Source organism: Equus caballus, chromosome 14, assembly GCF_041296265.1.
Source record: "Equus caballus isolate H_3958 breed thoroughbred chromosome 14, TB-T2T, whole genome shotgun sequence".
NCBI lineage: Eukaryota > Metazoa > Chordata > Mammalia > Perissodactyla > Equidae > Equus > Equus caballus.
Window position 1 is genome coordinate 99641182 of NC_091697.1, and position 18997 is coordinate 99660178.

At 39.3% G+C, this 18997-nt stretch overlaps 1 protein-coding gene across 12 annotated transcripts in view; it reads right to left on the reverse strand.

Moving 5' to 3' along the window:
- Positions 1–18997, reverse strand: part of ATP6AP1L (ATPase H+ transporting accessory protein 1 like) — a 44135-nt gene that overhangs the window by 4387 nt on the left and 20751 nt on the right. For all 12 annotated transcript variants that reach the window (XM_023618049.2, XM_070233374.1, XM_023618051.2 and 9 more), the window contains 5 exons: positions 17219–17265; positions 16903–16964; positions 8635–8870; positions 3309–3359; positions 681–921 (listed from right to left, as the gene is read on the reverse strand). In XM_023618049.2, the coding sequence (XP_023473817.1) occupies positions 681–921; positions 3309–3359; positions 8635–8870; positions 16903–16964; positions 17219–17265 (637 nt within the window). The remainder of the gene's footprint in view (positions 1–680; positions 922–3308; positions 3360–8634; positions 8871–16902; positions 16965–17218; positions 17266–18997) is intronic.

Here is an 18997-nt window from a genome sequence, read left to right on the forward strand (position 1 = left end):
ATACGTATGTAAAATTGGAAAGTGCCCCTAAAAGGGATGTGCAAAACCCTGCCTATTTCAGTGACTCGGAAGAACAAGAGAAGCTTTTTTCACAGGTAAACAGGACGGAGGAACTTGACAGACGTCTCCCAGCCTGAGACTCTGCTGGTGAAAAGGAACCTCTTGTGCTCCCGCCCCCTCCCCAAAGACTTTCAAGAGGAGCTTTGGGATATTTTTGACTCCCTGGCTGACAGTTCCCTTCCTATGCTACCTGCCAAAGCTGTCACTCACGCTACAGATGTACTTCTTATCTGCCCTGATAGGATCACTGCTCACTCCCTGAAGGAAGTACAATAATTGTCCAACAATTCCTCTGCCCAGAAGGGCCTCTCACTCCAGGAAGTGTCAGTCACTGGGCTTCAGGCCACAGCTTCTCCCCGGCTTAGATTGCTGGCATTCCTCACTGATAGTTATTAGTGGCTGGATAAACCTGACTGTAAAGCAAGGGGGAGCGGGGAGGGCTGTGCAGGGAGAGAAAATATCCTAGTCCACTTCATACCCTAGAAGATACAGAAAAACAATACCGATATTATTTTTAAAGTATCCACTCCTCTCTTTTCCTTAAACACATGTTTCAGTTTTACCGAGTTTCTTTGGCTCCAAATACACAGGTGCACTGAGCCTATGTTTTAGTTTATTACCTGGAAATCAACAAAAGTGACCTCCCACAGGCTTGACGTATCATCCGTGTCGCTGGGCACCAAGAGGGCATCGTACCGCTGCAGGCTGCTGACGCGCTGGCAGTGGTAGGAATAACGTGACGGAGCATATATGCCAGTTGCATTGAAGGTTGCTTGGATGGAATTATTGAAAATAATCTCGACTCGGTGCAAACTAAACCAGCCCTGGATGGACAACTTGTTGTAATTGATAAGGGTGAATCTGAAAATGATTATGAAACAGTATTACCCCCAAAGCTCTTCTACATTTGCTGACACAGGACATCGTCTATGAACGGTACAATCGCGCCCTCTGTTGTCAGGTAGTAGAACTGCCTCAAGAGAGGCTTTTACGTTTCCGGTTTGGAATGAAAGCAAATGACAGGGCCCTGAAAAGTAAGCAACACAAACTCTTACAAAAAACTCGGCTTTTTTATTTTTTAGAATCAACACTCGATATTATTGCCAAAAACTTGAGAACAACTTGAATGGACATCAATATAGAATTAGCTAAATAAAGAATGTTCAAAAATAATAGGAATAGTTCTGACTACGTGTGAAGCACCTTTCTGTGTTCTTTATGTGTATTTTATTCACTCTCTACCACAACGCCATGAGACAGATAATATTACCGTCCTCATCTCCTAGACGAGGAATAAGACACAGAAGAGTTAAGTAAATCATTTCTGCAAGTTCACTGAGAGAGTAAGCATTGGAGCTGGGCTTTGAATCCAACCTGAGACGAGAGCCCTTATTCTTAGCCATTTTGGAATGGACTATTCTCCAGCCATAAAAACATTATAATGTACATAGGCCATGACCTTTTTTTTCACTAAAAAAATATGTGTGACTGCATAAAAAAAAATTCTGGAAGGGTAGACATCAAAATGCTAATTAGTCATTACAAATGGTGGTTGGATTATGAATGATTTTCATTTTTTTCTTTTTATAGCTCGATATTTTCTGATTTTTCTGTTTTCAATGGACATGTATTACCTTGTGTTAGCTTGGGGTTCTACAGAAGCAGACCCTGAGACAAAGATGTGGATACAAAAAGTATTTTTGGGAGGTGACCCCAAAGGTATTGGGGAATTTGGCCATTCAAAATATGTAGTATGGAGAGAAGAGAAACAACAGAGGAATGGAAGACAGTCAAAAACGACACATGATTAAGCAAGTTTCCACTGTGGTAAGTGGGGCTTAATGCCCATGAGGAACCCTGGAGCCCGAGTAGAATGCCTGCCTCTGAGTTCTCTCGCCTGAGGCTGAGAGAGCTGGGGCATTTATACCCTCGCTTCACTCACTGGTTGAGGGCTGCTGGGGCAGGCACAGGAGGCAGTGGGCCCCTTTGGCCAGAGGAAACTTTTAGGCAAAGAAGGGCTAGCAGTGAAAGTTGAGCTGGTGGACTGTAGTGGCTGCAATGGAAATGCCCAAGGGGGTATAGATGGGGTACTGACAGTGTCTGCCACATACCTTTATCTCAGAAAAATAATAATCATAGAGCTATTTTCCTTTTGGGGAAAAAAAGTGCTATTTGAATCAAAAATATTCCTCAATCGTATATCAAACAGCTATGTGTATGTGTTTGGTTACCTTCTGGGTTTCTATTTTCCTTTTAAAGTTTCTCTGGAAGGTAATGACATGCGTTTTCTAAATTACGACCAGTGAAACACTAGTGTCCCATGATATGCAGGAAAGTGTTCTGACGAGAGAGCTTTCCAGGGTGATACCAGGAAACACTGGGTTAATCAAAGCTACCAGGTGCAACATCTTCCTTAAGACGCGTCTTCACAGAAACCTTCATATACAAGTTTACACGGTGACGCTCCAAAAGGAACACAGGGTGGGTAGTGTTTCTCAAACACATTTGACCACAGAATACCTTTTATGGGGACTCTTATAAATATTTTCATAGAGCAGAAGTGTTTCACAGAACACAGCTTGGGAAAGACTGCCCAAACACACCCTGCTGGTTTTTCAAGTAATGTTAAAGACACAGCTCCTATCTTCACTAAAAGCTTGATCCTATAGGAAGGGAAACATATTTCGATAAGAAAAAAAAAATGTAATGTGTCCAAATTGGCACGCCCCACCCTTCCCCAGAGCAGTTCCTAACTACTTGGACAAACCACTGTCGGCAGATGCATCCTTCCATACATAAAGACAAAAACGCAGGCCTGTGTTGCTTATCTGCTGGGGAAGTCAGCTAATGGAGAATTTTTCATTATCCTTAAATGATAAGTGTGATTCACTGTAAGGAGCTATATAGAAAGAAACTTTAAATCAGAGCCCCAGCCCTTGGAGCTTTAAGTATATTTTTTGCTCAGAGGAAAAGGGTATCACATTCTCACATTCATGTGTTCGTGTGTTCTCAAGGTCCCTAACTGAGGAAACTATAGATGCTTTGGTAGAAACTAAAGGAAGCATTACGATAGGATCCCATCACATAACACCACTGACTTTTCAGTGTAATTAGGTAGAGGTGACATTTCACACGTCAGTGCTTAGCACACAGCAGGTCCTTGATACTAGCATGTTGAATCAATAAATTATATGGAGCTAATCTGAAACACTGAACCTATGATACTCCAAAGTGGTACCCATACCTACCTTACATCAAGACCTTTGGGATTTTGAGCATCATCAAACTTCAGAGACAACCTGAGAAAACAGAAACAACACAGTCCATCTAAACAGGAACAACCCTTACTTCACACTGCACTCAGAAATTACCTCAAAATGTTCATAGACCTAAATGTAAAAACCAAAACTATAAACTTATAGAATAATATTTGTGCAATCTTGGGACAGCCAATGGTTTCTTGAAAAAATACAAAAGTACAAACTATAAAAGAAAAAATTGATAATTGAACTTTATTAAATTCAAAAACTTTTGCTGTTCAAAAGATACTATTAAGAAAACAAAAAAGACAAGCCATAGAGTGGAAGAAAATATTCACAGCACATATAGACAAAGAACTTCTATCTGTACTATAATAAATAACACTAACAACTCAATAACAAGAAGACAACTCAACTTAAAATGGTCAAAAGATAGGCACTTCATGAAGGAAGATATACAAACAGCCAATTAATACATGAAAAGATGCTCACATCATTAGTCATTAGAAAAATATAAAATAATGCTACAAGATAACATGGTACAGTAATCAGAATGACTAAAACTTTTTTAAAAAAATCTACTTGGAAGCTTTTAATACCTATATTTATCCCCATTTTTCTGAAAGTTAATATGAGATTTCCTGGAGCAGAGACAGATTATTACTAACTCATAGCAACAACCACATTGGTTCCCCTTTTAACCCAATTCTTCCTCACGGGCAACATGAAGAGAGCCAGATACCATCCTGTATGTACTAGAATTTGTCACACAGGTGAGGAACACCAGAATTATGAACCTGGGAGTTTATCTGGAGAGAGACAGTGGTCCCCCTTCACCTCCTGAGAAAGGGAGAGAAACATCTGCCTCCTTAGTGTCAAAAATTTTCCTTGGGAAGAGACAAGGGAAGGATCCTGGGTTCCTAGCTCAGAAGGTACCTCTGATGAGTTTTGTTAGCCTTTGGATGGGGGCAAACAGCTCACCATAAAGGAGACAAATGGCTGCAGGTCTAACCCATGTATGTAAATAAATGTCTCCAAGGGGAAGATAAGAAGCCTCTCTGGGTTGCCAAGCCCCGGAACGTCTGCATGGCTGAGTTTCATTACTCCTTGACATGTAAACACACCCCTCTGAGAAGATAAATCTCTTATCAACTCCAAGACTTATCTTTTAACCCAGGTTCCAGTAAAATTTGTTCAAAAATTACTCACCATGCAAGAACACAAAAATATTTTCTCTACAGTCCCACACTAACCATACCAAGAGTTGGTGAGGATGTGAGGCAGCTGGAGCTCTTACACAACGCTGCTAGAAAGGCAAACGGCACCACCACTTTCAACACAGTTTGGCAGTTTCTTAAAAAGCTAAACATACACCTACCATATGATCCAGCCATTCCACTCCTGGGTATTTACCCAAAAGAAACGAAAATATATGCTCCTACAAAAACTTGTACATGAATGCTTATAGCAACTTCATTTAGAAAGTTATCTAAAAACTGGAGGAAAAAACAAATCTCCATCAAGAGGTGGAGGGATAAATAAGTTGTGCTATATCCATCCAATGGAGCACTTACTACTTAGCCATGGAAAGGAACATACCTTTGATACATGCAACAATATATGAGAATTTCAAAATCGTTACGCAAGTGAAAGAAGCCAGACTAAAAAAGAATGTACACTATACAATTACACTTATATAAAATTCTAGAAAATGCAAACTAATCTATAATGATAGAAAGAAGATCAGTGTTCACGTAGAGAGGTGGGAGTGGCAAGAGGGATGTTACAAAAGGGCACAAGGAAACTTTTGTAAGTGAAGTAAATGTTTGCTATCTTGATTGTGGTGATGGTTTCATGGGTAAACACATATGTCAAAACTGATCAAATTGTCTGCTTTAAAGATATGTAGTTTAGTGTATTTCACTTATATTTCAATGAGGTTGAAAAATAGGAATGGCAAAAAGTTAAGTAAATAATTGAAATGGGAAAAGGTGAGGAATTTAAATACACAAAGTATGACACTGCTATGTGATGTTATAATGTCTAGAAGTTATAACACCTCAATATACATTATAAAACCAAAAAAGTGAAAGTAGATAGTTATAAAATGTCCAATTACAAGCTTGAAAAACAAATCACATAAATATAATCTCATTAACTTGGTCCCACTTATCAAGAAGTAAGAATGTCAGCAATTGAGCTGAAGTTTATCTTCATACCATTTACAGGGAAAAGGGAAGGGGTACTTACAAAACAAACCATAAAATAAGATTGCTAAGAGAAATATCTTTATTTCCTAACATCATAAATTTAGACACCTTAGAGGCACTCATTAACAAACACTTTGTAGCTAATTTACACAATAGGGCAAGCCTTCAATAGGACCTTTCTCTAACAATACTCCCACACTCTGTTACAAATTACTGAAAATACTTTAAAGAAGTAAAATGCATTTCTTGAATAACACTTTATAAATTTGATTGGTCACTTATTCTAACAGAATTTCTCTAGTTCTTCCAAGGAATCAGAATAGCTTAGTTACCCATAAACTGGCTCTACAGCTAACAAACTAAACTTCAAAGCAAAGCCATGCTGAGCCCACCCTAACCTCCGTCCCCGTCTCCTGATGGAGCAGCTCAGTGGCCTCCACACTTCTGACCCTCCACAATCCTTCTCCAGCAGTCCTGGTTTCAGTGAAAGCTCGATAACATGCTGTGCTGCTGAGTACAGAGCATGAGGCCTGAGTTCAACAAAGCAAATTCAACGATCCTTCAGGGAGAATCTTTCCAGTGCCAGGCACCGTGCCATAACCTGGGAACACACGGGAGAGTTACAGCCTCACCAGTCACTCAGAAAGGAGCTTCTTTTACTCTTCCCAGCACCCTACTCTCCCACGCTTAAGATGGATTTTGAATTCTTCAGATTATAATTGTCTAAATTCAAAATACACACAGATGCTGGGATTATGCTCTCTTTGTAGGGCTTTCGCTATTTGAAAAGACTTCTATAGCAAATCTGTCTGCCAACAGCTTGCCTTTCCCTGAACATTTTGTTTCCAAGCGCTAAAACATGGTCATCTTTTTTAAATCTGTGCTTTTGACCCTACATGGTTATGTCTTTGCTTGGGTTTGTTCTTTCGGCAACTCCCTTTCTGGTTCTTGAGAACACAGGATTTCCTTGCCAGCACAGCAAACGAACCTCACTAATCTGTGTGATTCTCCGGAATCAGGAACACTAAGTCTCTGCAGCTGGTCCTTGAACACCTCATGTCCCAGGAAGCCTCCCACTCATCCCCTTGGGTGGGCTCTCCAGGAAGCCTGCACGCTCGCCCGAGCACGACTCTAAGAGGTGGCTGCTGCACACTCAGGACTCGCCCCGGCTAGCATTTTAGGGTGGTGACAGGAAGAAAAAGTCAGGCCCTGCCCAATCATTCATGTGTGCGCTGTGAAAACCATAGCTTCCCTGGGCCTCTCCACCAGGTCACTAGACACTACTTTATTTACTCTAGTTATCATCAGGAAGCTAGGAAGGTAATACTACTACTGTGAGCGGCACTTGACAAGCTCTCAAAGTTCTCATGCATACATTTCCTCATATGATTTTCACAACTCTATGCTGTCGGGCCAAGAGAGGAGGTAAAATCTCATTGCTAAAGACATTTTAGACCCCAGTCTATCACCATACAAGCTGTATGATCTTGGCAAGTATCCTAACATCTACGAGCCTTGACTTCCTCACCTGAAACATGGATCATAATAGTACCTGTAACTCGGGGACTTATTCGCAATAGTATTATGAGGAATAATAGATGTGCCTGTGAAGTCCTCACACGGTATCTGGCTCATGGTAAGTGTTCAAGGCCTTTTAGATAGATGCCATCAGCTCCGTCTCACAGACGATGATCCTATGGTGGTTCCTGTTTGTAAAGTCACAGAGCTCTCTGGCAGAACTGGGCCTAGAAGCCAAATTTTCATTCTTTCTGTTTCTGGGTTCCCAGTGATCAATAAGGTTTCTAAAGCACAGCAAAATGCTGTGGTGCCCTGATCTTCCCCGCAAATACCTGGGGTCAGGACAAATGGAATCCAGGAGGGCCAGTCAGCCATGGACAGGCAAGATGATCCCCAGGCATCGGCCTCTCTCCGCACAGCTGACCACAAATAAAGAGCCCTGTAGGGAATTAATTAGAGCCTGAGGAAAAAGTCCTGAGCTCTCAGCAGGGCTGAGTCTCTTCGGTAGTCGTGCTGAAACAGAATAAAGAGATCTGGGAGGACTCTGGATGCTTATGCTTACAATTCCCTAATAAGAGACGGTGGTTCTGAATAGCGAGATACTTACTAAGACTCGTAATATAACTTGCAGGTGTATATTAATATAATCCACTTTTACCCATCATCAATAATTTTTAAATGATAAGTTCAGGAATAAAAAAGTATTTCCAGCCAAAGTATATAAAAAGAATACACACACACACACACACACTTTAGGTTATGGTTTATACAAAGCATTCTGCCCTTCTAAACCAGGCCAGAACAAATGCAGAAAATCTTCCAAAAGTCTCCATTATACCAGCAAATGTTGAAAGCAAGGAGGTTTATAGAAAGCAAGTGGGACACGCCAGACTTCCTACCCCTGGACCAAAACAAATACAGGCAAACATTTTTGCTTGGATGAGTGAAAACCGGAGAAAGGCACTGGAAATTGACTTCTTTGAAAGGGATATTTGTTTAATCTGCTTATCTCAAATCAAAAGTAATTATTCTAATCATTATGAATCTTAAAGAATTCTCTGAAATTTGGCCCTTCAAAGGTACCCTTGCGCACTTACAAAGAGGCAACGCTCCGCAACTTCAGAAGACTCCCTGCAATCAGACATCTGCCCTGACTAGAGTCACCTTCTCTGTCTCACCCACTGTAATACATCTGACGGTGCTCTGTGGTATGTAACGTCCTCCCTGGTGGGACAAAAGTAGTTGACACCTCGCATGTGGAGTTGACACCACACCTGGAATCCTTTTCCCTTTTCCAGAGTGAGTTTGGGAACCTTCATTTTCAGAACCCTGATTTTCCACAAGCTTTCGTAACAATCAGCTAAAAGAGTTCAGATGAAAATTGCTGGGGAAAAAATAACAAATTTTTTAAAATTAATCAATAACTGGTTCTTCCATTTTAGACATTAAACATTTCCCCAAAGATGTGTGTCAGAGTCATGTCCAAAAGAGCCTACTTCTTTTTTCTGAAATCTCAGAAAACTGGATGCCCAGTTAATAGACTACAGTCACCCCAAGGGCTTCCTCCCACAAAGCAGTCAACTTACGTGGCACTTTCTTCTCTGCAATTTGAGTTGCCAGCATCCACTGTTGCCTTCTGGCCAAAAGCTTCATCCGTAAGGTCCAGCTGAGTCTGATTCTTAAATTTAATTGTTATTCTTTTGGCCCAGAAGAGAATGCAGGGAACTCCATCCATGGAGACGTTCACTGGGCTATGACGGCTGAATGCATTCCAATGTTCTTTCTCTAAATGTCCTTGTCTGCTCAGATTGCAGTTGAGAGCCTAATTCACCAAATAAATGAAATTCAAGATACGAATTTGTTTTAAATTAATTAAATTATTAGATTATTAAATAATTAATAAAAGGGTTATTAATAAAAGGGTTAGTTTACAACCTGCTAAAACTCTGATCTCTCAGCTCCAGAGTCCATGCTACTGTGGAGCAAAGGAGATGGACAGACTAGATCATAACAAGCCCAAAATGATAGTTATACCTGAGAGGTACATGAACCCCATTCCACAAAGAACCAAAAATGGAAAGAAGTAACTTGTAAGAAAACAAACAAAAAAAAATTGCAAATAATAATATTAGCAATATAGAGTTTAAAAGTTATCATGCTGGGGGAGGAAGAAGGGATGAATAGGAGGAGCACAGCAGATTTTGGGGCCGTGAAACTGTTATTCTGTGTAATGGTAGATAGATATCATTATACATTTGCTAAAACCCATAACATGTACAACACAGAGAGTGAATCCTAATGTAAACTGTGGACTTCAGTTAATAATAATGTATCAATATTGGTTCATCAATTTTCACAAACGTATCACACTAATGCAAGATGTTAAATATAGGGGAAATTGGAGGAAGGGATAGAGGGGTTATGTGGGAAACTTCTGTACTTTTTTTCAATTTTTTCTGTAAACCTAAAACCACCCAAAAGAAAAATAAAGTCTATTATTAAAAAATAAAATTCCAGAGAAGATCCAAGATGGCGGCATGAGTAGTCTTCTTTGTCTCTCCCCTTTTGAGTCTACAACTAATTGGACATTCATCGCTTAACAAAGGATATTCATATAGCATCTCAGGACGCCTGAGAGACCCACGCTGCTATACATCGGAAGGCAGATGGACTTCCCTCCGGGAAGAGGTGGAGATAGGTGAAAACTCTCCGACCCCGACCCCCGAACAGCCTAGTACCTGCAAGTGGCTTTCTTCCAGCGGATGCCCCCAGAACATCGCCACACACCAAGGGCAGGAGGGAGTGCACACCAGAGGAGTGACGGTGGAAACAGGTAACCAGAGCCCTACCTAAGCCCCCCGCAATTACACCTAAGCCCAGAGGGAAGCTCCAGAGTTACACACCAGAGGCGGCGGGGAAAACCCCTACCCCCCATTAGTGGAGAGGCCCCTCCCAGCATCCACAACGCTGGGAGGCTCCCAGAGAGAATCCCAAACGGTGTGGCAGCCCACCAGCTGCTGCCGCCAGCTCCACTGACCGGGCTTTCACCCGGGAGGGGCTTGGGACTACCGGAGATCTCCTGGGAGAGGACTGGGGCTGGGTGGAGCTCCAGTGGCTGGCTCCGCGGCCCGGGGGGGAAACTCCAGAGTTCCGTCCAGGCAGCAGGCAAAGTCTCTGCCTGCCATTAGTGGAGAGGCTCCGCCCAGCATCCACAATGCCGGGAGGGTCCCGAAGAGGAGAATCCCAGGCAGCGCAGCAGCCGGCCAGCTGCCACTGAACTCAAGGTCTCCGGCTATCCCCCAGACAGGGCAAGGGGCTCCCCAAGATCCTAGGGGAGAGGACTGGGGCTGGGTGGAGTTCCAACGACCCAGCTCCATGGCCCAGGGGGAAACTCTACAGTCTCACAGCAGCCTCAGTGATAGCATCTGCACAGCACTAGTAGAGAGCAACCACAAGGCTGGAAGACCCTGGGACAAAAGTAGCACAGCTAGGTGAGCTAACCACAGACTGCAGAAGATGCCCATATCTCTGCTGTGACCCATTGTGGACAAGTGAGATTTTGTGGGCACCGACAGTGACAGAGCTGCAAATATAAGTGATCCTGCCCCTGGCAGCTGGGAAAGCCCATAACACCGCTGCAGACCCTAAGGAGGGAGCACGTCTAGGTTGTCTGCAACAGTAGGCACCAGCAGCCTGAAGCCCCCTTGTGACGGCCCCCACAGCTGAAGAGGGAACCCACAGGATCACTGTGACTGCGAGGAGGGGCCCAGCCCAGTTAGCAACAGCTGATAGGGTTCCTGGTTGGTGCAGTATAAACAGCTGTCCCCCCACCACACCAGTAGAAACAAGTGGAAGCAGTAACTAAACTGTATCTCTATGTGGAGGCACAAATCTACACCATCAAGCAATACGAAAAAATATATTAAATCTCCAGAACAGAAGGAAAATGACAAACACACAGAAAACAATTCCAAAGACAATGAAATATATAACCTAAATGTTGATGACTTCAAAACAGCCATCATTAAAAAACTCAATGAGTTCAAAGAGAATTCAGATAGACAACTCAACGAGCTCAGGAGTTATGTCACAAAAAAGTTCGATACTATAAAGAAGAACCAAACAGAAATATTGGAAATGAAGAACACAATAGAGGAGATTAAGAAAAATCTAGACGCACTGAACAGTAGGGCCGATAATATGGAGGAAAGAATTAGCAATTTGGAAGATAGGAATATAGAAATGCTGCAGACAGAGGAGGAGAGAGAACTAAGACTAAAAAGAAATGAATAAACTCTCCGAGAATTATCTGATGCAATTAGGAGATGCAACGTAAGGATTATAGGTATACCAGAGGGAGAAGAGTGGGAGAAGGGGGCAGAAAGCCTATTCAAAGAAATAATGGCTGAGAACCTCCCAAACCTGGGGAAAGAGATGGAACTTCATGTGACAGAAGTCAATAGATCTCCAAACTTTATCAATGCAAGTAGACCAACCCCAAGGCATATAGTAGGGAAGCTAGCAAAAGTCAATGACAAGGCGAGAATACTAAGGGCAGCCAGGCAGAAGACACTAACCTACAAAGGAACCCCCATCAGGCTATCAGCAGATTTCTCAGCAGAAACTTTACAGGCTAGAAGAGAGTGGAATGATATATTCAAAAATCTGCAGGACAAAAACCTGCAGCCAAGAATTCTCTACCCAGCGAAAACATCCTTCAAATACGATGGAGAAATAAAAACTTTCCCAGATAAACAAAAATTAAGGGAGTTCATTCCCACAAAACCTCCTCTTCAAGAAATGCTCAGGAAAACCCTCATTCCCGAAAAATCAAAAAAAGGAAAGGGGCTACAAAACCAAGAGCAAAGGAGATAAGTAGAAGGACAACAACAGAGAGTAGCAGCTCTCCATCAGAACAGATTAAACCATGGGACGAGAAACAAAGGAAATTGAAGAAAACCAGAAAACAAGACATAAAATGGCAGCAGTAGGCCCCCACATTTCAATAATCACTCTAAATGTAAACGGATTGAACTCTCCAATCAAAAGACACAGAGTGGCAGGATGGATCAAAGAACAAGACCCAACAATATGCTGCCTCCAGGAAACACACCTCAGCCCCAAAGACAAACACAGACTCAGAGTGAAGGGATGGAAGACAGTACTCCAAGCTAATAATGAACAAAAGAAAGCAGATGTCACTATACTAATATCAAACAAAGTAGACTTCAAAGCAAAACAGATAAAGAAAGACAAAGAGGGACAGTATATAATGATCAAAGGGACTCTCCACCAAGAAGACATAACACTTATAAATATATATGCACCCAACACAGGAGCACCAAAATTTGTAAAGCAACTCTTAACAGAACTAAAAGAAGACATCAACAACAGTACAATAATAGTAGGGGACCTCAACACCCCATTAACACCAATGGATAGAACATCCAGACAGAAAATCAACAAGGAAATTATAGAATTAAATGAAAAATTAGACCAGATGGACTTAATAGATATATCTAGAACATTTCATCCAAAAACAGCAGGCTGCACATTCTTCTCAAGTGCGCATGGAACATTCTCAAGAATAGACCATATTTTGGGAAACAAAGTAAGCATCAATAAATACAAGAGAGTTGAAATAATATCAAGCATCTTTTCTGATCATAATGCTATGAAACTAGAAATCAACTACAAGAATAAAGCAGAGAAAGGTGCAAAAATGTGGAGACTAAACAACATGCTACTGAACAAACAATGGATTATTGAAGAAATTAAAGAAGAAATCAAGTATTATCTGGAGACAAATGAAAATGAGAATACGTCATAATAAATCATTTGGGATGCAGCAAAAGCAGTCCTAAGAGGGAAATTGATTGCAATACAGGCTCACCTCACTAAACAAGAAAAAGCTCACATAAGCAACCTCAAATGACACCTAACAGAAGTAGAAAAAGAAGAACAAACAAAGCCCAGAGTCAGTAGAAGGAGGGAAATAATAAAAATAAGAGCAGAAATAAACGATATTGAAACAAAAAAGACAGTAGAAAGGATCAATGAAATAAAGAGTTGGTTCTTCGAAAAAATTAACAAAATCAACAAACCCTTAGCCAGACTCACCAAGAAAAGAAGAGAGAAACCTCAAATAAATAAAATTAGGAATGAGAGAGGAGAAATCACAACAGATACCAAAGAAATACAAGAGATCATAAGAGAATACTATGAAAAACTATATGCGAACAAATTGAACAACCTAGAAGAAATGGACAAATTCCTGGACTCTTACAACCTCCTCAAACTGAACCAGGAAGAAATGGAGAATCTGAATAGGCCAATCACAAGTAAAGAAATAGAAACAGTAATCAAAAACCTCCCCAAAAATAAGAGTCCAGGACCAGACGGCTTCTCTGGAGAATTCTACCAAACATTCAAAGAAGATTTAATACCTATCCTTCTCAAACTATTCCAGAAAATTGAGGAAGATGGAGTACTCCCTAACACATTCTATGAAGCCAACATCACTCTGATCCCCAAACCTGACAAGGACAACACAAAGAAGGAGAACTACAGGCCGATATCACTGATGAACATAGATGCAAAAATCCTCAACAAAATTCTGGCAAACCGAATACAGCAATACATCAAAAAGATTATACACCATGATCAAGTGGGATTTATACCAGGGACACAGGGATGGTTCAACATCTGCAAGTCAATCAACGTGATACACTACATTAACAAAATGAGAAACAAAAACCACATGATCATCTCAATAGACACAGAGAAAGCATTCGACAAGATCCAACACCCATTTATGATAAAAACCCTCAATAAAATGGGTATAGAAGGAAAGTACCTCAACATAATAAAGGCCATATATGACAAACCCACAGCCAACATCATACTCAACAGACAAAACCTGAAAGCCATCCCTCTGAGAACAGGAACAAGACAAGGGTGCCCACTTTCACCACTCCTATTCAACATAGTACTGGAGGTGTTGGCCAGAGCAATTCGGCAGGAAAAAGAAATAAAAGGAATCCAAATAGGCAACGAAGAAGTAAAACTCTCGCTGTTTGCAGACGACATGATCTTATATATAGGAAACCCCAAAGAATCCATAGGAAAACTATTAGAAACAATCAGCAGCTACAGCAAAGTTGCAGGGTATAAAATCAACACACATAAATCAGTAGCACTTCTATACACTAACAATGAACCAACAGAAAAAGAACTCAAGAACTCAATCCCATTCACAATCGCAATGAAAAGAATAAAATACCTTGGGATAAATTTAACCAAGGAAGTGAAAGATTTATACAATGAAAACTACAAGACTTTCTTGAAAGAAACTGACAACGACATAAAGAGATGGAAAGATATTCCATGCACATGGATTGGAAGAATAAACATAGTTAAAATGTCCATACTACCTAAAGGAATCTACAGATTCAATGCTATCCCAATCAGAATCCCAAGGACATTCTTTACAGAAATTGAACAAAGAATCCTAAAATTCATGTGGGGCAGCAAAAGACCGTGAATTGCTAAAGCAATCCTGAGTAAGAAAAACAAAGCTGGAGGCATCACAATCCCCGATTTCAACACATACTACAAAGCTACAGTGATCAAAACAGCATGGTACTGGTACAAAAACAGGTGCACAGATCAATGGAACAGAATTGAAAGCCCAGAAATAAAACCACACATCTATCGACAGCTAATCTTTGACAAAGGAGCTGAGGGCCTACAATGGAGAAAAGAAAGTCTCTTCAACAAATGGTGCTGGAAAAACTGGACAGCCACATGTAAAAGAATGAAAATTGACCATTCTTTCTCACCATTCACAAAAATAAACTCAAAATGGATCAAAGACCTAAAGATTAGGCCTGAAACAATAAGTCTTCTGGAAGAGAATATAGGCAGTACACTCTTTGACATCAGTTTCAAAAGAATCTTTTCGGACACTATAACTCCTCAGATGAGGGAAACAATAGAAAGAATAAACAAATGGGACTTCATCAGACTAAAGAGTTTCTTCAAGGCAAGGGAAAACAGGATTGAAACAAAAAAACAGCCCACTAATTGGGAAAAAATATTTACAAGCTACTTATCCGACAAAGGATTAATCTCCATAATATACAAAGAACTCACACAGCTTAACAACAAAAAAACAAACAACCTGATCAAAAATTGGGCAGAGGACATGAACAGACATTTCTCCAAAGAAGATATAAGTATGGCCAATAGACACATGAAAAGATGTTCATCATCACTAATCATCAGGGAAATGCAAATCAAAACTACACTAAGATATCACCTTACACCCGTTAGATTGGCAAAAATATCCAAAACCAAGAGTGACAAATGTTGGAGAGATTGTGGAGAAAAAGGAACCCTCATACACTGTTGGTGGGAATGCAAACTAGTGCAGCCACTATGGACAACAGTATGGAGATTTCTCAGAAAGTTAAAAATAGAAATACCCTATGACCCAGCCATCCCACTACTGGGTATCTATCCTAAGAACCTGAAATCAGCAATCCCAAGAGTCGCATGCACCCCTATGTTCATCGCAGCATTATTTACAATAGCCAAGACGTGGAACCAACCTAAATGCCCAGAAACTGATGACTGGATAAAGAAGATATGGTATATATACACAATGGAATACTACTCAGCCATAAAAAAGGACCAAATTGTTCCATTCGCATCAACATGGATGGACCTTGAGGGTATTATGTTAAGCGAAATAAGCCAGATAGAGAAAGACAAACTCTATATGACTCCACTTATAGGTGGAAGTTAACATATAGACAAGGAGAACTGATCAGTGGTTACCAGGGAAAAGGGGAGGTGGGGGGAGGGCACAAAGGGTGAAGTGGTGTACCCACAACATTACTAACAATAATGTACAACTGAAATCTCACAAGGTTGTAATCTATCATAATCTTAATAAAAAATAAATAAATAAATAAAATTTCACCATGCCATGAAACTAATGACAGTAATCTCTTCAGAAAATGTCACAAGAACCCAAATAATGCAGGACTTTAAATAAAGAAATTAACATGTTAAAGAAAACAAAAGGTTTCTAGAAATCAAGCTTCATTCTCCAGACCATTAATGTCCAATACAACATTCTGCCTTATTGGATATGTTCTATATCTGCTCTCTTCAGCTCAGTAACCACTGGCTACATGTGGCTATTATTATGCACTGAAAATGTGGCCAGTGCAACGGGGGACCTTAATTTTTCATTTTAATTAATATTATTTCATTTGAATTTAAATTTAGATAGCCACAAGTGGCTAGTGGCTACTGTCTTGGACAGAGCGGCTCAGAACATTTAATATACATAAACTAGCAAAGTATTCTAACATTGTTCTACATCTTATGAATCCTTTGTGATTTCTAGGAAACCCAAGACGATGCACTTCAGTACCTGACTCTGGAGGTCACAAAGACAGGTCTATATCTGAAACAAGATCCACTTATCGAGGTCAACTGTTCCATACCAATTACTCCAGTGTAGTACAGATTAAGAGAAAATAAACAGGCAGCAGCAATCCAAATTTACCAGTAACCAAAGATAAACTGTTACCATAGTGATTCTATCTGGAAAGCAACAAAAGTGAGACTGAATATTGTAATGAATATATATGACAGCAAGTGAACCTTTAGTTTTTCCTGAACTATAAAATTACCATAACACATTTCCCCACCCAAAGTTCAAGCAAGAATGTTAGTTATTAATAGAATTACTATTTATATTTTCATAGTGTCTCTGACCTGATTGAAATGTGTTTAAATTTTTTTTTAAGATACAATCTACTTTCCTAACATATCCATACCTGTGTCATTGGTATTGCTGTGAAATTCTGAATTGGTTTCATATCTCCATTATTCTGTTGATCTGTCAAATAAAAAAGGTGAGTACAAAGGCTAAATGTCATTGTCTTATTAATGTAATTGAGTGACAATAATATGCTAAGCACTGTAAAATATATCAGGCTTGAGCCTCTTCTGGCTCATAATTTAGAATAAACTAGTTTAAGGGCTATTCACATGCGAGACTCCTGGTCAAGCACCAGTGTTCAGGAAAGCCCATCACACACTAAAGCCTTCCTCAGCCCCCCAAGGAATCACAAGGGCAATTAGAGGTCTTACCACTGTTGACAACCACTTCTTTATCTGAAGATGTTTGAGAGCTGAAACTAGAAAAAACAGAATAAAAAGATGCTGAACAAATATCTACATTTCAGACTTTATATGAAGTTTTAAGGAGGACATATTTTGGTTTATTACATCTCAGAGTAGAGGAGCAGAACTTTAGCCTGTCAAAACTGTCCACTTTTTAATAGTGAATTTCTGACTTAAAAAAGCAACATATGTTCTTCAAAGAAAATAAGAAAAATGCCAAAAAATTTAAAGAAAAAAATTTTAAATATCAACCCTAATCCCTATTGATTGAATAATATTGAGTGCCTAGAATGAGTCAAGCAGTGTGCTAGACTCTGAGGTTTAACCAAAAACAAATAATAACCAAATAACCAAATAATAAAACATAATAAAATATTTTAAAGTGAAATGTTATACTACATGGTACTGTTAACATATTAATGTGAAAATATTCAACCTTTTTTATTAAAAAAAAGACAGACTCTATTGCCAAAAAGGTGTTTCTAAAAATTATGAGGATATAAATTATGTAATTATAATATACATCCTCCCAGCGTTTCTCTCTCTACACATACACACACACACATATAATTTACTTTTTGTACAATTTAAGAACAAATTTTTGTAAACATTCTGTTTTGGAGCCTACAATTTTTTTTTCACTTAAAAATATATCATAAATATTTTTCCATGTTATTACATATTTTTCTAACATAATTTTGAGTTCCATGTGCTATTACATCATACAAATGTATCAATTTATTTAACCAAATTCCTATTAAGTATTTAAGTTGTTTCAATTAATAAACAATACTACATTGAACATTATTGTGGATTGCTTGTTCATACCCCTGAGAAGTTCCTTAAGATAAATTCCTAGAAGTGACACTGCTAAGTTAGAAGATATACACATCTTTTTATCATGGAATATTGTAAGCATACATAAATATAAACAGGAAAATATAAGCCCGCACCATGTACCTGTACCCACAGCCAGCTTTAGTAATTGTCAAGTTATAAGCAATCTTGTTTCAGCAATAAGCACACCCACTTTCCCTCTCTGGTATTATTTTGAAGAAAACCTCAGAAATTATATCATTTAAGTATATATTTCTAAAAGATAAGGACTTTTTAAAATAAGAGCCCAATTACATCTAGAAAATATTAGTAATTCTTTCACATTAAATATCATGCCCATTTAAATCTCTAATTGTCATAAAAATTTTTACAGTTTATCGCATATTTTAAATTTTTAATAGGTTGTACTTGTGTGTATGAGAACACAGATCAAACTCTATACTTACAGATTCCTATCCAATACCTGTAGGTATAACTATCATACAAACTCTACACATTTCTACAATTAGAGAAATATATAAATTACTTATCATGATCTTTATGCAAAACATAATTTTAGCTAAAGAGTTACTAAGCGCACATCATGGTAAAATGGTTTAGAATTAATTACATGGAGTCTATTACAAAGTAAGTGCACCACTCTCTTTGTAATACAATCTCTATTATCTAAGAATTTCTGAAGATGACAAATTGGTGACTGTGATGTCTACTAGTTGTTATTAATAAATTCATGCATGTATGCAATTATTCATTCATTCTTATCAACTTCACTGAAGTATAATTTAAGAACAATAAACTGCATCCATTCATTTTGTAAATTCGATGAGTTTTGGCATATGGATATACCCATGACACCACCGCCACAATAAACATATGGAATATTTACATCCCACAAGAGTTTTCCCATGT